At 37.8% G+C, this 24,642-nt stretch overlaps 1 protein-coding gene across 1 annotated transcript in view; it reads left to right on the top strand.

Annotated features, from left to right (window-relative positions):
- TMOD3 (tropomodulin 3) overlaps window positions 1-24,642 on the top strand; it is an 80,145-nt gene that overhangs the window by 43,983 nt on the left and 11,520 nt on the right. Inside the window, exons 4-5 of the mRNA XM_058737715.1 lie at window positions 13,656-13,778; window positions 15,232-15,321. Coding sequence (XP_058593698.1) covers window positions 13,656-13,778; window positions 15,232-15,321 — 213 coding nt within the window. The remainder of the gene's footprint in view (window positions 1-13,655; window positions 13,779-15,231; window positions 15,322-24,642) is intronic.

Genomic DNA, 24,642 nt, shown 5'->3' with positions numbered 1-24,642 from the left:
ACTGCAACTCATAACAGTGAGATCATAAACTGAGCTGAAATCAAGAGTTGGATGCTTAACCAGCTGAGCCACCCAGGTGCCTCTGTGGTGGTGTAGTCATTTTAAAGGATCGTAAGTGTGATGTTATTACCAAACAAGGGACTTTAATTTCTGTCATGGAGGAGTGGTCCAGGACCACAGAAATGAGGTTTGAATTTCAGGAATCCATGTGATGGGAGCAAATACTACCACCCTAGACTGGGTGGGTCAAGTCTTAGAAGCCATGTTACAGTGTCGTAGACCTGGAGAAGCACAAATTAGTCTTCAACAACTGGGAGACTTTCGTTGTAGAGCTCTACTTTGAAATACTGTAGAGCTAAAAGCCAGCTCATGTTCTCTAATCTACCCTAGGCTCTCATCCTTAAATCAGTTAGCTTTAGTTATCCTTAGTCACTAATATGCCTTCCTTTCTTTGGGTCTCATCCTCAAGATCTTGATCACTTTCTAGAAGATCCTGAGAATAATTCGTCTACATCTTATTAGCATACCTTCCAACTGAGCTAAATGTGAATCGCCTTCTTAGCTCTGAACATCCCAAAGCTTTTCTTTCTTTTTAAGGTGTATGTTTTATTAAGATTTTTAAGATGCCTCTCCTATGACTTTTTATCCTAAATACCTAGATTGAGTCCCAAATTTCTTAATAGCTTATTTCATAGGAGATAGATTTTCAGATTGAGGATGCTTTTAGGCAGTAGAGGTTCTCCTGGTTCTTTATGTTAAAAAAGTTTGCAAACCTGTTAAGGCAAGTATTTTACTTTTTTGTGTACTTGGACTAGTTAGAACATGTAAAATCTGCCATTAATCTCTAAACTTAAAAAAAAAATTTTTTTTTACACTGAGATGCTATGTTGCACAATTCAGTGCCCAATGACAGTATTAGCTGTCTTTGCCAGTGCATGTTATAGCAATGTCCCTTAGTTCCAAGTTATGTGCCAAAATCACACAGTGATCTCACATTGTAATTATTGTCAAAGATTGAAAAAGATGACCACTCATTTTTTTAAGCAAAAAATTGGGAACCACTAAAAGGATTATCCAATCATTAAAGTTGACTGCTTCTCCTATTCTGAGACTAATTAAATGATTAATTATACTTGTTCACTGAAAGACACGCCCTCTTTGTGGAGGTAAAATTACACAGAATTGGTGTGACCAAAGGGAATCAACGTAAAACTGAAAATTGGACATTTCAGGATTTTTTCTTTGGACAGAAACTGTATACTCATGCCAAATTTTGTTTTTCTAGATCATCTCAAAATGGTTTGTTTTTTGGTTTTTGTTTGTTTTTGTTTTGTGTTTTGTGTTTTGTGGGTGTGTGTGTGTGTGTGTGTGTGTGTGTGTGTGTGTGTGTGTTTTGAGAGAGAGAGCAAGCACAGGTGGGATAGGGGCAGAGAGAGAGGGAGAGAGGGATAATCCCAAGCATGCTCCATACTGTCAGTGCAGAGCTCACTGCAGGGCTTGAATTCACAAACTGTGAGATAATGACCCGAGCCAAAATCGAGAGTCTGAGACTTAACCAACTGAGCCACCCAGGCACCCCTCAAAATGTTTTAAAAAGACATCACAGACTAAAAAGGATTCTTGAGAGTGGTTATATATAGATAAATGAGTAATTTTATTTTGTGATCTGGGAAATGTTTGTAATTGTACATTTTACAAATTGAAAGTGTATGCCAACGTCTGAGAAGAAGGAATTAATCCTAGATGCATTTGGGGGAACATTTTGTGTCCTACACTAGTAAATGTTCTGCTTTTAATAGTGTAGTTATTTTTTTTTTAATGTTTGTTTATTTTTGAGAGAGAGAGTATGAGTGGGGGAGGAGCAGAGAGAGAGGGAGACACAGAATCTGAAGCAGGCTCCAGGCTCTGAGCTGTCAGCACAGAGCCCGATGCGAGGCTCAAACTCAGGAACCGTGAGATCATGACCTGAGCTGAAGTCCGACGCTTACCGACTGAGCCACCCGGCGCCCCAATAGTGTAGTTTTATTAATAGCAAAACGAAGGTTTTAAGCAGCTAGTAAGGGATAGCTAACAAAAGATGTATTAAGGATTGTTTTTAAGTGCATCATTACAGTAGAATTCACAGTATGCATATATGCATCTGTTAAATTCATCTAAATCTAATAAGCTCGTGCTAGGTATGATATGGTAACAAGTAATCTTGGCAAGTATTAAAGAAAATGCCTTTCTTACGAGTCTACTGTGTTCAAAATGTTGAGAAACTAAGCACCTAAGAAAATTTAAACAACATTCCAATATTCATTCCTTTTACTTAAAAACATAATATTAAAATGTTTGGAAGCTTTTTACCTCTTTTTCCTTGAAATTCTACAAAACATGTAACTGTGGTAGAGACCAAGACAAGGGTGAAGGAGAGTGTTCATCCTATTCTTTCTCATTCCTGAAAACAGTGAAAATGCAGAGTGCTGGCTATATAGCTGATTAGCATTTCCCATTATATTTTTACGTATCTTGAATATTCTGTCTCCAGGATAGATAAGGCATAGATCTTCGCCATGAATTTGGCTCCTGGAGAACTAATTTGCCCTACTCTTTAATATTTCTTACCGACTCTCATTTTGCTTTTCTTTGCCAGGAGTCTTCCTCTGCATTTCTAGTATCACCCTTCACCCTTACCTAGCCTGAGTTTTGTCCCCCAAGTGTCCCTTATTTTACACATGAACCAGAGCCATGCTGCACCTTGTATACTACATTCAGGTGCACCAGAGAATTCCATTTGAGCCACTGACTCACCCAGATAGGGCTCCTCCATTCCTCACAGAGCCTCCTGTTCTCCCTGTTGGCCCTTAGGGAAGAGCCATCTATGCTTTTTGTTGTTTTTCCTTCCCCTCCCTGAGAAAGGAATGCCTTTGGGTTTTAGTGTCACAAATCCCACCTGCCCTACCTTTCCCTGCTTGTTACTAAAGGTGAATTTAACCTTATTGTTTTAAACTAAAAACTTCTTATACACTTTCCAAGTTATTTATTCATAATTATATCAGCTTTCCAGGAAACTTACTGTAGTTACTCTTACACTAAAAGAGGCTTCCCTCACCTTGCTGCGTACATGATTTCTTTGGAGAAAAGGCAGACCTCATCCCTTTATAAACCAAAAAGATCATGATTATAACCTGCCTGAATCAACAGGCTTATGTAACTGCCAGTGGGTAATTCGTTGCCACTAATTTGAAGATAAAGATGGGCTCTTACTTTTGTATTCATGTCTTATAAATCTAAACTTCCCTTATATGCACCTATATAAAGTGGTTGTCTCCGACACTGTATAAAGTGCTCTTCCCCACCAATGAAGCTGGTATTTGAAGTGGGCTGCTTAAGTTTAGTAACACAGACTGGTGTCTCCTTTTCAGACCGATCACTGTCTTTTTGAATGATTTACTCATTATTCCTTTGGGGTCAGGAGTTAGCCAGATGGATCGTTCGTCGCTCATGTTAAGACCTCGTTTTATGGAAACTTTCCCGTGGATAACCATACCCAGGGAATGCATATTCCTTTGCCTCCAACATTTTAGTGTATAATTTACATACTATATAGAATACTGCAATTAATTGTTCCAGAATCATATACTATGCAGCTCTGTTATTAGTTTTTGTTCATTTAGGGATTGGTAAGTCCTCCTGATGAAATGACCATTTTGTCACTATGACGTGATCTTCCTTACCCCTGGTAAAGTATTCTTTACTCTGGTATTCTTTTACCCCTGGTAAAGTATTCTTAACTCTGAAATCCACATTGTCTTATATTAATATAGCCAATCTTACTTTCTTTTTGTTAGTGCTAGTATGGAATATCTTTTCTGTTGTCTCATCAGTTCTTTGTTCCCTTTTTCCTCCTTTTTCCCCCATATCTTCCATGTCTCTGCTTAACTTTTTGAATATATGGAATATAATTATAATAACAGTTTTAATGTCCTTACTCGCTAATTTTACATCTGTCATTATTAAGTCAGTTATATTGGATTATTTTTCCTAGCTTATGGATGGAATTTTCCTGCTTCTTACATTCTGGTTATTTTTTTTTTTTTTTTTTTTTTTTTTTTTTTTTTTTTTTTTTTTTATTTATTTTTGGGACAGAGAGAGACAGACAGAGCATGAACGGGGGAGGTGCAGAGAGAGGGAGACACAGAATCGGAAACAGGCTCCAGGCTCCGAGCCATCAGCCCAGAGCCCGACGCGGGGCTCGAACTCACGGACTGCGAGATCGTGACCTGGCTGAAGTCGGACGCTTAACCGACTGCGCCACCCAGGCGCCCCAATTCTGGTTATTTTTTTAATTGGATTTAGACATTATGAATTTTAACTTGTTGGGTGCTGGATATTTTGGTTTCCCTGTAAATATTCCTGAGTTTCTTTCTGGGACATGATTAAGTCACTTGGAAACAGTTTGATTTTTAGGGACTTGTTTTTGTTTTTGTTTTTGTTTTTTAAATGTTTTTATTTATTTTTGAGACAGAGCATGAGCAGGGGAGGGGCAGAGAATGGGGGAGACACAGAATCTGAAGCAGGCCTCAGGCTCCAAGCTGTAAGCACAGAGTCCGACATGGGGCTTGAACCCACGGAGTGTGAGAGCATGACCTGAGCTGAAGTCGGACACTCAACCAACTGAGCCACCCAGGCGCCCCTAGGGACTTGTTTTTAAGATTTGTTGGATGAGACTGGAGCAGTATTCATTCAGTCTAGGGCTAAATTTTTCTCCACTGCAGGAACTTGTGAGCTGCTTACCCAATGCTCTATGAATGATGAGGTTTTATAGTCTGGTTGCTGGGAACACGTCTTACTCTCAGCCCTGCATGAGAACAGGCACTATTATCTGTAATTTTTTCAGGTGTTTTTTCCTTGGCCCCAAGTAGTTCCATTACACATATGTGCTGAGTACTGCTCTGCTGGGTATGAAAAGGCAGCCCCTCTGCAGAGCTCCGGAGCTCCAGTTCTGTGCAACTCTCTCCTTGCACAGCCACTTTGGTCTTTCTGGACCTCAGCTCTGTCTCCTCCATTCAGAACGTTCTCCCAGTCCTGCCTGGATTCCCGCTCCCTGTGCTGCAGCTAGACACTTTCTCCAGGTAGGAAGCTGAGCAGTCACAGGGCTTCCTTTGTTTCTCATCTCTCTGGGATCGCTGCCCTTGGTTGTGTGATGATTATTAGTATCTTGAAAACTTCTTTCACATATCTTGTCCATTTTGGGGTTTCAGGCATGTGGGTAAATCCTGTCTTTATTATTTCATTTTGGCCACAGATGGAAGTCTCTAGAACTCTATCTCCCCAAAATAAAGATCTCTTACTTTCCGTACAGTGTCTTTCTAGCTCATTATCTAGTATATACAAACTCACTAAACATTTGCTGAATAAATGAGCATTTATTGCAGTATTGAGTAAGTTCATGTGTCTTTGGGTGAAAATAAAAATGCCTTTCCAGGATCTGCCCTTCATTCTTGAGTTTGGTTGATTTGAAGTTTATGTGCATCTGATCAAAAGGTGGCCTAATTGCTTAGAATCCATTCTGGAACAGGTAGCTTTTAAACAAACACTAAAATTAGCTAGCTAGGGGCCTTTCACCTCTGTAGAAATGAAATAAATAGGAGCCATCTCTGTTTCTTTTTATTATACCTTTTATATACTCAGCAAGGCTGGGAGCTATGACTAAGATAATTTCTTAACATTTGTGGTAGCTGTAACTTGGTATCACAGCAAAAGAGAAGAGATGAGGACTAGTGAAGAAAGGTCCCGGCAATAAAATTGTTAACATGGTTAACAGTATCTCTTACTGATTGGTGACAAAAACAAGGGTCTTGGCAAGATCGTCCCTTTTTTTTTTTCCCTCTTGGCACAAACATGAGTTTGGGTAAGTGCCATGCATTTAAATCACTATTACATGAATTCTTATCTTGGTTTCTTCTATTTCCTTAGCTGTCATTTGTAGTTACATAAACATTACTGAACTGTTCTAACATTAGCAACCAAGAGTCATAGCTCTGTTTTTGTTTGTTTTGTTTCATTTGGGGGTTGGGGGGCATGTCATTTCATACTTGTCTGAGAGATGTTTTCTGACCTAGTCATTGTTTATTGTCTTATTTTGCCTCAGTATAAAGAATTGTCATTTCATTTTTTTTAAAGTTGCAGTTTTAGACTTTGTTACGTTAAATAAAGAAATTAAAGTCACTTAGATAGATAGAGTTATAAGTTAGGGCTTTTTTGACCATATTTCAAGGAGAGGAAAAACAATTAGATTAGTCCAGGGTAACTCATACTAATCTTTTCAGAACTATAATCATCCAGATTAGTGGTTATCAATTTGAATAAGTAATTATCAGAATCGCTTAGGGAACTTTCTCAGAAATACCATGCATAACCAGTTTCCATTCCCTGAAGTTTAAGAACTACTGATAAAGATACTTGGAGCTTTATGTTTTTTAATCTTATTGGGTTGTTAGTTTGTCTTGGAAAACTGTCTCTATCTCTCTCTGTCTCTGTCTCTGTCTCTCTCTCACACACATACATGCACACACATGCAAGAAATTCCAGGGGAAATAAGAATAAAGAATTAATGTGTTGGGGCACCTGGGTGGCTCAGTTGGTTGAGCGTCCGACTTCAGCTCAGGTCATGGTCTCACGGTTCGTGGATTCGAGCCCCACATCGGGCTCTGTGCTGGCAGCTCAGAATCTGGAGCCTGCTTCAGATTCTGTGTTTCCCTCTCTTTGCTCCTCCCCCACTCATGCTCTATCTCTCTCTCAAAAATAAATAAACATTAAAAAAAATTAAAAAAGAATTAATGTGTCTATTATGTTTATTATATACCAGTTCCTTTATATATATTAAATCATTTTATCAGAATGAGATGGAGAATTCTTTAAAGAAATCATCCATGATTTGAAAAAACACAAAGGAATCAAGATAACCATAATAAAGTGGAATACTAATAAGTTTAAAATTTTTTTTTAAAAGCAGTATCAAATTTGTTGTGCATTTCCTTACTCTGCAAAAAACACCACCATACAAAATACCTATCATTTCACTCATCTTGCACGATTTTGGGGCGCAAACCAAACTAACCATTATAAAGATCTATTATATTTGTCAGCATCTCATGGTCATTAAGATTTTTAACTTAAGTCTAACTGATGAAAGACTAAATTAGGACACATGTTAAGAAAGGCATTTCCTGTTTTATGGGATCGAAGCAGTTTGCTAATGTATTTCTCAGAAAACAGCTGATTTTGATTAAGAAGTACAAACCTGCTGTATGATTCAGTACGTCTCAGAAAATTATCTTTTTCCTTTACGTTTTAGGGGGTGAATATAAGTTTACTCAGGCAGGCAGAAAACCTATATTTAGTACATTTTTTGAATGTCTTTATTAAGTATGCATCATAAAATTTCCCATTTGGAGTATACAGTTTAATGACCTCTGGTGTATTTGCAGAGTTGTGCAACTATCACCACAGTCTTCAGGTTAGGACATTTTCATCACCCAAAAAGAAACCATGTATGTATCCATGAGCAGTCAGTCTTCATTCCTCACTCTATTCCCAGCCCTAGGAAACCACTTATCTACTTAATTTCTCTGGTGCTTATACTACCATATCTAAAAATCCTTTGCCTAACTCGAGGTCATGGAGATTTAGTCTTACTGCTTTTTTTTTTTTTTTTTTTTGGAAAGAGAGAGGGAGAGAGAGAGAATGAACCCACACAAGTGGGGGAGGGGGCGGGAGGGAGGGAGAGAATCTTAAGCAAGCATGACGCTCAGTGCAGAGCCCAACACGGGACTCGATCTCATGACTCTGAGATCATGATCTGAGCTGAAATCAAGAGTCACATGCTTAACTGACTGAGCCACCCAGGTACCCTTCTTATCACTGTTTCTATGAGTGTTAGAGTTTTAGGTCTTACATCTAGGTCTGTAATCCACTTTGAATTAATATGGTAATTAACGTATGGTAAGTATGACATAGGGGATTGACTTCATTCTTTTGCAAGTAGTTATCCAGTTCTCCCAGCATCATTTACAGTTCTTTCTCCATTGAATTGCCTTGGTACCCTTACAGACTTCAATTGACCATTAACAAAAAAGGTTTATTTCTGGACACTCAACTTCTATTCCATTGATCCAGATGTCTTTCCTTATGCACCATAACACTGTTGATTACAGTAGTTTTATATTAAGTTTTGAAATTGGGATGTGTAAGTCCTTCAGTTTTGTTCTTCTCTTTCAAGGTTACTTGGCAGTCCTAGGTCTCTTGGATTTCCATATGAATTTTAGCATCACCTTGTCATTTTCTGCAAAAAAGTCAGCTGAGATTTTGAAAGGGAGTGTTTAAGTCTATAAATTAATTTGGGGGGATCTCCTTAGGTTTTGTACTCATAATATTAAACTTCATTTCTGCCTAGCTTATTTTGTTATGAAGTTAAATTTATTTACTGTTACTTTTCTATAACGAGATTTTGTAAAAATGCATTAAAATACAAGTCTTACAGCGTTAATGTTAAGCTAACCCTGAAGGAATATGAAGTACTTAATTTTTATACTGTTAAAAACAATATCGTATAGACTAAATACCTCTACAACAAAAATCTCTATATACAGAGAATTTATTATAAAGAGGAGCACCAGCTGAGGTACCAAACTGTTTCAGAGCTGTATAAAATAGAAAAATTGTATATCACAGGAAAATTTCCATAAGCCCTCAAAATTTTGTTGTTTTGCTTTGTTGTTTTTTTTATGATGAGATTAATTTTGTATTTATAAGTTTGGCAAAAGTTTATGGGAAAATTAGATATGAATAATGCCTCTATGGAATGTAGATGAGGATTACAAAAATAAACATTTTAGATTTTTATAATGCTTTAAATTCCATTGGTCCCTAGAATAAGACATGGGCAGCTATTTGATAGTTTGTGTAGTTTTGTTTCATAAGTGAATACCATAATCTAGTGGTTCTCAACCTTGACTGCTATGCATTAAGGTCCCTAGAGAGTTTATAAAAATCCAGATGTCTCACACACCAGACCAATTAAACCAGAATCTCTGGAACTTGGACATCACAATTTTTTAAAGTTCCACAGGTGAATCCAGTGTGCAGCCAATCTTTAGAAGCCCCTCCCATAGACAGTTGAAAATGTAGTGACTAAGCTCAGGAAAATGTAATTATCCTGAAATGGCAATTAAAGGCATGAATGGTATGCTACTTTAATTATACTATCAACCACTGAGAAAAGTGCTATGGAATTATCAGGATGTAATGATTTGGATTTGCCTTTGTCTGTGAACCAATAATAAAAGATTGTCTAATCATCAGAATTCCAAAATTTGGTACTAACACGATCAGTTATGGATGCCATTACATATTTGAGGTATTTGTTTGAGGGGAAAAGTCTACTGTTAAAAAGTTAATTTGAAAGCTACCAGTTTAGGGGCACCTGGATGGCTCAGTCAGTTAAGTGTCTGACTTCAGCTCACGTCACCATCTTGTGGTTCATGAGTTTGAGCCCCGCATTGGGCTCTGTGCTGACCGCTCAGAGCCTGGAGCCTGTTTCGTATTCTGTGTCTCCCTCTCTCTGCCCTTTGTCTGCTTACACTCTGTCTCTAGCTCTCTCTCTCAAAAATAAATGTTAAAAAAAATTTTTTTTACGTGAAAGCCACCAGTTTATTGGAAGAAACACTCCTGTGTTCTAGTATTAACTCTGCTGTGTAAGTTATTTAAGTTAGACTTTATAAAATGAGGTGATTGAACTGGAGGTCGTCACCAAATTATTTATTCAATAGATTGTCTTGCCCATTTTGTGCCAGGCAAGGGTACAGGGATAAACAGAGAACATAAACCATGCCCCTGAAAAGCTCACAGAAGGCAGACAAATATGCAGAATGTGTCTGTGTAGCTATAGCGAAATGTTCAGGGAATCCAGGGAGCACAGAGGTGTACTTCAGCTGGTCCAATATTGGAATACAGTCTGTAGTTGCCTATTAAGTAACAATGCAAAAATCCCTTCATTCTTACTGGCACAACCTGTCTCTGAAATAGACTGAAAATGCCACCTTTGCAACTGGACATACGACCATTGCTGGTCCGTGACACCAGAGGAGAAATCTGGACAATTTTCCTTATAAACGTTATAAAAAGTTTTCTTTATAAAAATTGACAATTGTGCCCTTCCTTCCTGTCCTGACCTTGTTGCTTGAGGGCTTGATACTTAGTGTTACAAAGGTTGTCTTGAGACTGATGGCCTGAGAACAAAGGCTTCTATGTTGATTAAAGCCAAAGAGAAAAATGGAAAGAGCCTAGATCCTTGATGTCAGTACTGAGCTGCTGAACCATCCCTATAGCCACCTACATGTGGAGTTACTGAGATGATAAAAATACTTATTGTTGGAACTCTTGCTGTTTAAAGTGGTCTGTAGTTCAGTATCGGCATCACCTGGGAGTTAACTCTCATCCCATATCAGACTTGTGGGTCAGAATCTGTACTTTAAAGATCACCATGTGAGTGAGGTGCACATTAAAGCTTGAGAAGCACCAGTTTAAACCCCTTTTAATTGGGTATTCTGTTATATGCAGTTAAAAACATCTTTACTGGGGTGCCTGGGTGGCTCACTTGGTTAAGCATCTGACTCTTGATCTCAGCTCAAATCAAGATCTCACGGTTCATGAATTCAAGCCCCGAGTTGGGCTCTGCACTGATGGTGTGGAGCCTGCCTGGGATTCTGTCTTTACCTCCCTCTCTGCCCCTCCCCTGTTCTCTCTCTCTCTCTCTCTCTCTCTCTCAAAATAAACAAACTTTAAAAAGGAAACAAAAAAACATCCTTACTGATACAAATACACTATAAATTGGCCAAATACAATTTTTTAAATAAGAAAATACTTGACCAGAAAGACTTCTAAGATGTATAAAGTTGCAAGAGACTATTATTCTTACATACCAACCCAAACAAGCAGTCTAAGTGCATTATTACAGTTTTTTTTAATGTTTATTTATTTATTTTGAGAGAAAAGAACACATGCATGTATGTGAGCAGGGGAGGGGCAGAGAGAGAGAGAGAGAGAGAGAGAGAGAGAGAGAGAGAATATCCCAGGCAGGCTCCATGCTGTCAGCACAGAGCCCAACTCGGGGCTCAGCTCAGTCTCAAGAACTGTGAGATCCTGACCTTAGCTGAAATCAAAAGTCAGACACAACTGACTGAGCCACCCAGGTGCCCCTAAGTGCATTTATTATAGTTTTTAAAAAGCTATCGGAGAGCTTGAGGACACAAAACATAAATGATTCTAGAAAGTGGCAAACCCTTCTTGAGATTGATGACCCACTTCTCTCTTTTCTGAATGAAATGTAGGGAAAAACAGAAAACTACCATAGAAAGGAGTAAGGAGAAATCAGCCTAACTTTTAACAAACTTTTAATGACTGCGTATGGATTGGATGATAGATTAGAATCCAGAGAAGCCTTAGAGCAGTGCTGTCCACTAGAACTTTCTGCCATGATGGAAATATTCAGTGTCTATGCTAACCAGTGTGGTAGCTCCATCTAACTAAATGTAGCTATCAAGTATTTGAACTGTGACTGTGGAACTGAATTTCTAATTTTAATTAATTTAAATTTAAATAGTCACATGTGGCTAGTGGCTACCGTATTGGATAGTGCAGCACCCCCAGTTCTTTCCTGCAGGTCTTCATTTAGTGCCAGGGACACTACAAGAACAGACGCAATAAAGTAGAGCAGAGAGAAAATTCCTGAGGCATAGGTTTTCAGCTGGGAGAGACTGAGGGAGAGGCAGGAGGGGTGGGACAAATCCCTTTAAGGCCAACCCCAACTTCACAGAGTATAAAGCAGATAAGACGAGAGAGCCTGAGAGATCTGCCAAGGCCCCAAAATTAGGGGATGGGACTGGAAAACAAAGAGAGCTCCGCAGTCATCCAGAAAGCTGATGGCCTAGGCCACATATCAAGAGAAATCTCTCAAAGTTCACCATTCAAAAAGGGAAGATGCTCAGGACATCTCCAGAACCTCACCATGGTTATAATACAAGGCCTTGCTGAAGAGAAAGTCCTGATCCTATATTCAAAATGTTTGAGGCCAATGAAGAATTGAATCAAACTAAAGTTGTAACAAAGGCCAGATTTTCCTTCAGTTTCTGCCATACTTTTACACAAAAATGCTTAGCTTGGAGTCAAAGATCATAAGACACATAGCCCCATACTCAAGAAAATAACAGTCAATAGAAGACTCAGACATGATCCAGATACTGGTGTTATCAGCTAGGGACTTTAAAAATAACTGTAACAAATGCCAAAAAATCTGAGGGACAAGGTAGACAGCACGCATGAACAAATGAGGAATTTCAGCAGACACATGGAAACTATTTTTTTAAAAAGAACCAAATGGAAATGCTAAACATAAAAAACATACAATATCAGAAATTAAGATCCTTTAGATGGGCTTAGCAGAAAATAGCTGAACAGTTTTGGCCAGAGTCCTGGGAGCAGTCTATTGTGGTGGGATTCCTTATGGGTACACTAATTGATGTGTACCTTGAAGAAGTACACAACACTCACTGATTCTAAACCCACATTCTTTTGATAGAGCACTGCATAGATCCATCAGGCCACATATTCTTTCATATTTCTCTGGTAGTTTCTTTGGCACATCTGTGAATCTATGCATAGGCCTTTTCCAGATCACTTAGTGTCCTGGGAGAGAAACTGGAGGCAATCTTGGTAACTCAGGCTCTGCCGTGTGAGTACATCTTATTTGATCAGCAGTTGTGTCATTATCACTTCTCATTCTCTTCATGTTTTCAATCTTGCTTTGGACATATGGTAACAAAATACTGATTTTCACATAATAGTTTCTTATCAGGTAACCCTTGTTAGTTTCCATCGAGGCTTAGATGAACGGTGACCTAAAGTTTCACGAAACCACTTAGAACATACAGGAATTTCTTTGCAATTAGATCTTGAATTTCTGGAATCAAAATTGCCTCTGCCATCCCCTAAGTGACTGTAACAGCTTGTTGCTTAAGAATAAAAAAGTGGAGGGGTGCCTGAATGGCTCAGTCAGTTAAGCGTCTGACTCTGGGTTTTAGCTCAGGTCATGATCTCACAGTTTTTGAGTTTGAGCCCCACGCCAGGCTCTCTGCTGTCAGCACAGAACCTGCTTTGGATCTTCTGTCCCCCTGTCTCTGCCCATCCTCTGCTTGTTCTGTCTCTCTTAAATAAATAAGAACTAAAAAAAATAATAATTAAAAAAAAGTGGATTTTGCAGGGTCTTTTAAATCTCTCTAAAGTTTTATAGATTCTTAAAATTTATTCCTATATTCATCTTTTAATTTGCTATTTGTTTAGTAATTCATAATTACTCCAAAAAGATCCTATTTTTAATTTCACAAATAGAATTCCTGTTTTTTTTTTTTTCTTCATTTCAACTTGTACAGCCAAACATTGCCCTGGAAACTTATAATACATATTGAAGATGAAATGTTATTGTAATTGTTTATCTTGTTGACTTTTTCCTTCAGCTTCAATTGTACTTTTCATAATTTTTGTTAGAAGAGTAAATGGTAATAAGTTAGTTCATAGCAGTAGTATTGGAATTAACAAACTGCTTTATTTTACAGGGAAAATATTTATCCCTAAACAGAAGCCTGTACAGACTTTCCCAGAAGAAAAAGTATCTCTTGACCCAGAATTAGAAGAAGCTTTGACAAGTGCTTCTGATACAGAATTGTGTGACCTTGCAGGTATCTCCTAAAACACATTTGTGAATGAGTGTGGAGGGGAGCGGAGTACCAGCACATCCCTGTATACGTCATACAGATGCTTCCTTTGCCTAGCAAAGTGCTGTTGAATCAGTGACCACATATTTGGCTTTGTTTTGTACACTATAAATGTGACATAAAGGATTTCAGTTTTTAAAATACTGTCAGTGGTGAACTTTTTATGATAATGGAATGTATTGTATTATTTGACATCTTTTCCCATGTTACCATATTTGAAAGTCTTTATAAAAATCTTTCATCAGCTGGTGCTCAGCTAGAAGCTGTCCTATCTAAGCATTGAAAAAGAGTCTCCAGCATCAACTGCTGTCCCGTTTTATCAGAAGACCTTGAGATGAGGGGCGTCTGGCTGGCTGAGTCGGTAGAGCATGCGACTCTTGATCTTGGGATTGTGAGTTTGAACCTCACATGGAGTGTAGAGATTACTAAAAATAAATGATAAACTTTGAAGAAAAAGAGGACCCCAAGATGAATAACTGGAAAGCATTTATACTCACCACTTTCCCATCTTTTCTTAAGTATATACGGAACACTCCAAACCGCCCTGTTGTTTTCATCATTGCCAGTTTCTTATCTGGACAAGTATCTCCCCCACCAGCCTCAGCACACACCCATTTTCCTTGGTAGAAAAATATGACATATGGGGATATCTTAGCACCAACTAACCCCAAGAGCTAACATGTGTGAAAGAAGAGTGATGGTTCTTATGGAATGACCCAGGACAGGGACAAAGTGTAGTCTACAGCCAGAGCAGGTGTCTTATTCCTTGGGGTGCTCAGGACTGAGGTGTTTGTAAATGGTGCTTTCATCAGGGTGGAGTGGGCTGGGGGCATACTGTAGCTTCTGCCATGTTTGTGCAAAAAGGGTATCAAAACCAAAAACCAAATTTATCTCTCCTGTCATTTTTGAGGGATGCTAGTTAATCTCACAGATGAGAGTTCAACTATACTTTTGGTATTTTACCCTTAACTAAAATATGAATGTAAATTAACATGAAAGTTAACAAATGTAAAAATAACGGTTAGGTTGAAAATCTATCTTGCACTGTTCCTAAAACCTTGTGCGAAGTATTAACAGCAAACACAGATCATTTCAGTATTCTCTCAGCTACCAAATGGAGCTAAGCATAGATTAACATTTAAGATTAGTCTGGCTCCAGTTGTAGGTCTGAATTCGGAAATGTGGGAGATCTAAATTCCAAAATGAAGAGGAAAATAAAAGAGTATTAATGAGAAAGGGATTGTAGGTGATTTTTAAATCACATTGTCTCCTTTTTTGGGGGCTGCAAAATCTGTATTTTAATTGAGTAGGAAAATGTTCAGAAAACGTTAAAATCAGAAATTTTTGGTTGAAAAACCAATTCTTTATGGTTATAACTGATGGAGATAAAAATAACTTTCTTTTTCTATATTTATAGCTATCCTTGGGATGCACAATTTGATAACGAATGCACAGTTATGTAATATAGTGGGAAGTAGTAATGGTGTCGACCAAGAACATTTCTCAAGTGAGTACATGTACTGTGTTGTGAATTTGAACCCTTTGTTAAATGTACTGTATTTTGTTATCTTCATGTATCAACTTCAGTATATACATACCAAATGTTACACATAAGTACTTGAAACCTAAGATTCCAGTTAGATGGTATTGACATAGAAGACTATTGAAAATAGAGTATTAAATATTCTTAATGTGTCAGCAAATGTAATAGGAACTACTCTCACCTCACTAAATAATACTAATGGGACGTGCCTGGGTGGTTCAGTCGGTTAAACATCAGACTTTGGCTCAGGTCATGATCTCACGGTTCGTGAGTTCAAGCCCTGCATCAGACTTCATGCTGACAGCTTAGAGCCTGGAGAATGCTTTGGATTCTGTGTCTTCCTCGCTCTTTGCCTCTCTCCCACTCTATCTCTCTCTCTTAAAATAATAAACACTAGAAAAAAAAATTAAAAATAAATATATAAATAATACTAGTGGTAAACACTATGAAAGCTAATCACACTTTGGCTTTTGTTGAGATTTTATTTTCAGTGTTACTGATTTTCAAGAAAACCACAACAATGTTAACAAAGAAACTATGTTATAAAAATCAGATTCAGGAGAAACCATCTGAATCTGAAACTTTTATTTTTTTATTTTTTATTATTTTTTTTAATGTTTATTTTTGAGAGACAGAGTGTGAGCAGGGGAGGGGCAGAGAGCGACAGGAAGTCACAGAATCCAAAGCAGGCTCTAGGCTCTGAGCTGTCAGCACAGAGCCCAACGCAGGGCTCAAACTCAACAAGCTGTGAGATCATGACCTGAGCCAAAGTCAGATGCTTAATCGGCTGAGCCACCCAGACCCCCGAATCTGAACCTTTTAATCTGTTACAGTATTAAATAGCCAAAAGCAAGGCTTTTTAAAAAATAGTTTATAGGATGTTTTAAAATGACCAAAGTAATACATATCTTTGTACCACATTTGAGCAATACCTAAGTGTATGACATAAGTAAAAGTGTCACTGTTCAGGGGCTCCTGGCTCAGTCCATTAGGCATCCGACTTTGGCTCAAGACATGATCTCACAATTCATGAGTTCGAGCCCCACATTAGACTGTGTGTTGACAGCTCAGAGCCTGGAGTCTCCTTCAGATTCTGTGTCTCCCTCTGTCTCTGCCTTCCCCCACTCACACTCTGTCTCGCTCTCACTCTCACTCTTGCTCTCTCAAAAATAAATAAACATTAAAAAAAGAAAAAGTGTCCTTGTTCATAGCCATCATGCCTTTCGCTCTCCCCACCCCTAACCTTAGTTGTTAACAGTTTGGTATATGTCTTTCTAGACTTCTACTATGTTCATACAAAGACATACACACACACACACACACACACACACACACACACACGGTTTACATAGTCTTGTTTTTTACAAAAATGGGATCATACTGTAGGTATTTCTTGGAACTTGATTTTTCTTTTTTTTAAGTTTATTTTTATTATTTTTTAAAATTTATTATTTTTTTTAAATATTCATTTTGGAGAGACAGAGAGCATGAGTGGGGGAGGGGCAGAGAGAGTGGAGACAGAATCTGAAGCAAGCTGCAGGCTCTGACCTGTTAGCACAGAGCCTGACATGGGGCTTGAACCCATGAACCATGAGATCACAACCTGAGCCGAAGTCAGACACTTAACCGACTGAGCCACCCAGGCGCCTCCCTCTTAACAGTTCCCCTCCTCAACCTCTCTTCCCCTTTCTTCATGGTATCCATTTCTTTAAGAAACTGGGTTGTCATGTCAAATTTTCCACATTCTCAGTTTGACTGATTGCAACCTTGTAGTATCACTTTTTTTTAAAATTTTAATCACCTGGTGCTCATCACAAGTGCAGTTCTTAATCCCCATCACCTATTTCACCCATCCCCCCACCCACCTCTTCTCTGGTACCCTTCAGTTCTCTATAGTTGAGTCTGTTTCTTAGTTTCTCTCTCTCTTTTTCCCTTAGCTTGTTTGTTTTGTTTTTTAAATTCCACATAGGAGTGTAATCATAAAGTATTTGTCTTTGTCTTATTGACTTACTTCACTTAGCATTATACTCTCTAGCTCCATCCAAGTCATTGCAAATGGCAAGATTTCATTCATTTTTATGGCTGAATAATATTCCATTATATATATATATATACACACACACATTCATATGTACATATATATGTATATAAAAAGATTGTGTGTGTGTGTATATGTATACACACACACACACACACACACACATCTTTTTATCCATTCATCACTTGATGGATATATTGTGAATAATGCTGCTATGAACATTGAGGTACATGTATCCCTTTGAATTAGTGTTTTTGTATTCTTTGAGTAAATACCCAGTAGTGTGATTGCTGGGCTGTAGAGTAGCTCTATTTTTAACTTTTTTGAGGAAACTCCATACTGTTTTCCACTGTTGCTGCACCAGTCTGCATTCCCACCAACAAAGCAAGAGGATTCCTTTTTCTCCATATCCTCACCAACACTTGTTGTTTCTCATGTTTTTGGTATTAGCCATTCTCACAGGTGTGAGGTGATATCTCATAGTAGTTTTGATTTGCATTTCTCTAATGATTAGTGATGATGAGCATCTTTTCATGTGTCTGTTGGCCATCTCTATGTTTTCTTTGGAAAAATGTCTTTTCATGTCTTCTGCCCATTTTTTGATTGGATTGTTTGGGTTTAGGGTATTGAGCTCTATGAGTTCTTTATATATTTTGGATACTAACCCTTCATCAGATAGGTCATTTTCAAATATCTTTTCCCATTCTATAGGTTGCCTTTTTAGTTTTGTTGATTGTTTCCTTCTCTGTGCAGGAGCTTTTTGTTTTGATATATAGCCCAATACTTTATTTTTGCTTTTGTTTCCTTTGCCTCTGGGGACCTATCTAGAAAAAGGTTGGTGTAGCCAGTGTCAGAGAAATTACTGCCAGTGCTCATTCTAGGATTTTTATGGTTTCAGTTCTCACATCTAGATCTTTAATCTGTTTTGAATTTATTTTTGCTATGTTGTAAAAAGGTGGTCCAATTTCATTCTTTTGTGTGTTTGCTGTTCAATTTTCCCAGCACCGTTTGTTGAAGGGCCTTTTTCCTGTTGGATATTCTTTCTTGCTTTGTTGAAGATTAATTGACCATATACTTAAGGGTTTATTTCTGGGTTTTCTACTGTGTTTGTTGATTTATGTGTCTATTTTCATGCCAATACATACTGTTTTGATTACTAAAGCTTTGTAATATACCTTGAAGTCTGGAATTGTGATTCCTCCAGCTTTGGTTTTCTTTTTCAAGATTGCTTTGGTTATTCTGGGTCTTTTATGGTTCCATTCATATTTTAGAATTGTTTGTTTTAGTTCTGTGAAAAATGCTCTTGGTATTTTGATAGAGATTTTATTAAAGGTGTAGATTGCTTTGGGTAGTATAGACATTTTAGCAATATTTGTTCTTCCAATTCATGAACCTGGAATGTCTTTGCCTTTGTGTTGTCTTCAGTTTCTTTCATCATTGTTTTATAGTTTTCAGAGTACAGATCTTTCACCTCTTTGGTTAGGTTTATTCCTAGGTATCTTATTATTTTGGGTACAATTGTAAATGGGATTGTCATCTTAATCTCTCTGCTGTTTCCTTATTGGTGTGTAGAAATACAACCAATACGTTCATTATGTATCCTGTGACTTTACTGAATTTGTTTATCAGTTCTAGCAATTTTTTGGTGGAGTCTTTTGGGTTTTCTATATAAAGTGTCCTGTCATCTGAAAATAGTGAAAGTTATACTTCTTCCTTGTGATTTGGTTGCCTTTTATTTCTTTTTGTTGTCTGATTGCTGTGGGTAGGACCTGCAGCACTCTGTTGAATAAAAGTGGTGAGAGTGAGGGGTGCCTGGGTGGCTCAGTTGGTTAAGCTTTCAACTCTTGGTTTTGGCTCAGGTCATGATCTCATGGTTCATGAGTTCAATCCCTGCATCTGTCTCTCTGCTGGCAGCACAGAGCCTGCCTGGCATGCTCTGTCTCCCTCTCACTGTCCCTTCCCTGCTTGCATTCTCTCTCTCTCAAAAACGAATGAACTTAAAAAAAAAGAAAGGTAAAATGATGAGAATGGACATCCTTGTCTTGTTTCTGACCTTAGTGGAAAAGCTCTCAGTTTTTTCTCATTAAAGATGTTAGCTGTGGGTTTTTCATCAATGGCCTTTGTTATGTTGAGGTATTTAAACTTACTTTGTTATGTTGAGGTATGTAAACTTACTTTGTTGAGGGTTTTTATCATGAATGGATGTTGTACTTTGTCAAATGCTTTTTCTGTGTCTGTTGAAATGAACATAGGCTTCTTATCCTTTCTCTTATTGATACATCACATTGTATCACATTGATTTGTGAATATTGAACCACCCAACAATCCAGGAATAAGTTCACTTGATCATGGTGAATGATTTTTTTAGTGTATTGTAGGATTCAGTTTGCTAGTATTGTGCTGAGGATTTTTACATCTATGTTCATCAAAGATTTGAACTATAGTTCTCTTTTTTTGTGGTGTCTTTATCTGACTTGGGTATCTGGGTAATGCTGGCCTCAGAACAAATGTGTAAGTTTTCCTTTTCTATATTTTGGAATGGTTTGAAAAGGATAGGTATTAATTCTTCAAATGTTTGGTAGAATTGACATGTGAGGCCATCTGGCCCTGGACTTTTATTTCTTGGAGTTTTTTGATTACTGACTTAATTTCTTTGCTGATAATCACTGTGTTCAAATATTTCCATTTTTAGCAGTTTCAGTTTTGGTAATTTATATATGTTGATGAGTTTATCCATTTCTTCTAGGTTGTCCAGTTTGTTGGCTAAAATAGTTTTTCATAATAATCTGTTACAGCTGTTTGTATTTCTGTAGTGTTTGTTATTTCTTCTCTCTCATTTGTGATTTTATTTGGGTCTTTTCTCTTTTTTTTCTTGATAAATCTGGCTAGAAGTTTATCAGGTTTTTTTTGTTTTGTTTTTGTTTGTTTTTTTCCCCCAAGGAAGCAGTTCCTGGTTTTATTGATCTGTTGTATTGTGGGGTTTTTTTTTGTTTGTTTGTTTTTATATCATTTATTCTTGCTCTTATCATTATGATTTCCTTCCTTCTGCTGGTTTTAGGTTTTGTTTGTTCTTTTTCTAGCTTCTTTAGGTGTAAGGTTAGGTTGTTTGAGATTTTTCTTATTTCTTGCAGTAGGCCTGTATTGCTAGAAACTTCCCTCTTAGAACCAATTTTGCTGCATTGCAAAGGCTTTGAACCCTTGTATTTTCATTTTCATTTGTTTCCATGCACTTTTTAATTTCATATTTTATTTACTGGTTGACCCATTCATTGTTTGGTAGCATGTTATTTACCTCCATGTGTCTGTGGTCTTTCCAGATTTTGTCTTGTGGTTGATTCCTAGTTTCCTAGTGTTGTGGTCAGAAAAGATGCATGGTATAACTTCAGTCTTTTTTAATTTGTTGAGGCTTGTTTTGTGGCCTACTATATGATCTGTTCTGCAGAATGTTCTATGTGCACTTGAAAAGAACGTGTATTCTACTGTTTTAGGATAGAATGTTCTGAATAATCTGTCTGGTCCAGACAATCAATTGTTTTCTTGATGATTTTCTGTTTAGATGATCTGTCCATTGATGTAAGTGAGGTGTTAAAGTCCCCTACTATCGTTGCATGATTACTGATTAGTTCCCTTATGTTTGTTAATAACTATTTTATGTATATGGGTGCTTCCATTTTGGGTGCATAAATATTTACAATTGTCCTATCTTGTTGGATTATTCTCTTTATTATTATATAGTGTCCTTCTTTGTCTCTTGTTACAGTCTTTGTTTTAAAGTCTATTTTGTCCAATATTAGCACTGCTACTCCAGCTTTCTTTTATCATCCATTTGCATGATAGATTGTTCTCCATCCCCTCACTTTGAATCTGCAGGTGTCGTTAAGTCTAGAATTATTCTCTTAAAAGCAGCATATAGATGGGTCTTGTTTTTTTAATTCATGCTGTTATCCTGTGTTTTTTGATTGGAGCATTTAGTACATTTACACTCAAAGTAATTATAGGTACATATTTATTACCATTTTCTTACTTGTTTTGTGGTTGTTTCTGCAGATTTTCTCTGATCTTTTCTTTCATGGTTTGTTGGCTTTCTTTAGTGATATATTTGGGTTTCTTTGTCTTTACTCTTTGCATATCTATTAGTTTTTGTTTTTTTTTTTTAGTTTATTTACTTTGCAAGACAGAGGGAGAGAAAATTCCAAGCAGGCTCCATGCTGTCAATGTGGAGCCTGATGCAGAACTCAACCCACAAACCATGAGATTATGACCTGAGCTGAAATCAAGAATTGGACACTTAACAAACTGTGCCACCCAGACACCCCAGTTTGTAGTTTATGATTTCTGGTTATCATTAAGTTTGTATATAATGTCTTCTGCATATAGCAGTTTATATTAAGCTGGTAGTGAAGTTTGAACCCATTCTTCTGTCTTCCCCATGTTTTATGTATATGGTATCGTATTTTACATCCTTTTATTTTGTGAATTCCTTGACTCATTTTTTACAGAAATCTTCATTTTTACTGCTTCTGTGTTTCCTACCTTCATATTGTCACTTTTGGTCTTTCTTTTCCACTCAAAGAGTCCCCTTTAATATATCTTGCTGGGAAGGTTTAGTGGTCATGAACTCCTTTAAGTGTCTGGGAAACTTTATTTCTCCTATTCTTAACATTTTTTAATATATTTACTTTTGAGAGAGAGAGAGAGAACGCACAAGCTGGGAAGGGGCAGAGAGAGAGGGAGACAGAGGATCTGACATGGGCTCCACGCTGTCAGCACAGATCATAATGTGGGGCTTCAACTCACGAACCACGAGATCACCACCTGTGCCGAAATAACGGTTGGACACTTAACCAACTCAGTCACCCAGGCACCCCTCTCCTTGTATTCTGAACGATAGCCTTGCTGGATTGAGTATTCTTGGCTACAGGTTTTTCCCATTCAGCACTTTGAATATATCATGGCACTCCCTTCTGGCTTGGATAGTTTCTGCTGAAAAATTCTGATAGCCTTATCGGGTTTCTTTTGTATTGTAACTGTCTTCTTTTGTCTTGCTGTTTTTAATGGTTTTTCTTTATCACTATTTTTTTCCATTTTAATTACAATGTGTCTTGGTGTGGAAATTCTTTGGTGATTTTGTTGAGGGATCTCAGTTCCTCCTGATGTGGATATGTGTTTCCTTCCCCAGATTAGGGAAGTTTTCAGCTATCATTTCTTCAGATAAATTCTCTGCCCCTTTTTCTCTCTTCTACTTCTGGGACTCCTATAATATGAATGTTACTATGTTTGATGGAGTCACTGCATTCCCTACATCTATTTTCGTTTTGCATAAGCATAATTATTTTTTCTTTCTTTTGTTCAGTTTGATTACTCTCCATTACTTTGTCTTCTAGGTCATTACTTCATTCCTCTGCTTCTTCCATCCTGTTCTTTCCTTCAGGCCTGTCTTTCATTTCTTTTTTTGAGCCCTTTATCTCTGGTGTGTTATTCCCTTTCTCTGTGGTAATGGTCTCACTGATGTCCTCCACTCTTTTCTCAAATCCAGTGAGTATTATGGTCATTACTTTAAATTCTCCATCAGACATGTTACTTACATCTGTTTTGCTTAGATCTCTGGCCATGTTCTTGCCCTGTTCTTTCATTTGGGACAGATTCCTCTATCTTCTCATTTTGTCTAAGTCTCTCTGCCTGTTTCTCTGTATTAGGAAAGTCAGCTGTGTGTCCTTTTCTTAAGGGTAATAGTTTTATGAAGAGGTCCATGAATGCTGCTTCTCTGGGACACAATCTGAGATGAGGCAACTGACCTCCCCACTGTATGTCCCAGGCGCTCTTCAGATTGTTGTTTCCACGCTGTATGTCCACAGGCTACTCGCCTGTCTTCTCTCCAGCAGCCTCAATATCCTCTGAGGTCTCCCACAGCCAAGCACACTGACCTTTAAAAATCCAGGCCTTAAGCCCCACTGGTTGTAAGAACTCATGAAATTTGGGCCCACTCACCTTCCAAGCCAGTTGCTTGTGGGGACTCATTTATCCTGTGCTCCTTCCTGAGTGCTAGTCTGCCTCTCATCCTTCTCCCTGATTACAGCTCCCTCCCTACCACAGAGGCCACAAATCCATTTCTCTCCCAAACTGTGTCTTCACCCTTCCTACCTTCTTCAGTCTGCCTCTTTTCTACCTTTACTTGTGATTTGTTCTGCTAGTCTTCAGGTTGATTTCTGGGGTATTTAGGATAATCTGAGAGTTACCCAGTTGTACTTATTGGACGAGGCGAACCTAGGGTCCTCCTACTCCATCACCATCTTCCCCTTGTGGTATCATTTTACATATTTCTCTGTCTTCTATGTTTCTGAAAACTATTATTTTCTAGAGGCGTATGTGCAGCTTTTTGGTTTTTGTTTTTTGGGGCAAGAATGCTTCCTAAGTGGTAATTGAATTGTATATCAAGTCTGGTCATTCCTCTTTGGGGAATGTGCCAAAAGTCATCATTGTGTTCACATGTTAGCAGCCTGATCCATCCCTTTTTAAAAAATTTTTAAGTAGGCTCCACACCCAGTGTGGAGCCCAGCATGGGGCTTGAACTCACAGCCCTGAGATCAGGACCTGAGTTGAGATCAAGGTCGGATGCTTAACCGACTGAGCCACTCAGGTGCCTCCTGATCCATCCATTTTAAAGTCTCCCATGAGCCTTTCTTAATAGTTTCAGCATTCCATTTATTGGATCCATTACTTTATTCAGAAGTAAAGCTTTTTAAACACATATATTCTGTGGAATTAAAAAAGAAATATTTTGGTTTTATAAAGTTTAGAATTGAGATAGAACTTAATTTTCTTTATGGTAAGAAATCTTTTTTCTCAAGCCCCCTTGATCTATAGTCTTGGAGAAGATTACCTTGCTGAACTTATGTGAGAGGGAGCCCATTCTGTCCTTTTAGCAGAGCTCTGATAGGAAGCTGGTCCTTGTATTGAACCATATTCTGCCTCCTGGCAACCTACACCTGTTCTAACCCAGCCTTTCAGAACAACTTGAAATTCTCTCTTCTCCTTCTACAGAATAAATCTGAAAAAAAAATGTGCATACTTCCTTTTAATATATACGTCCAGTCTAGATACACCCAGATGTTTCAACTCTCCTCAGGAAAATAATTTTCAGACCATCATCTAAGTTGATCTCCTCAGGATGCTATGTGTGTATGTGTGTGGTATTTTGAAAGAAGGGAATTTATTCAGTATACTTTGTCTTAAGATGAGTTTTGCTA

The sequence above is a fragment of the Neofelis nebulosa genome, chromosome 7, assembly GCF_028018385.1.
Source record: "Neofelis nebulosa isolate mNeoNeb1 chromosome 7, mNeoNeb1.pri, whole genome shotgun sequence".
NCBI lineage: Eukaryota > Metazoa > Chordata > Mammalia > Carnivora > Felidae > Neofelis > Neofelis nebulosa.
Note: the sequence above shows the minus strand (reverse complement) of the source record. Positions and strands in the feature narration are given on the sequence as shown.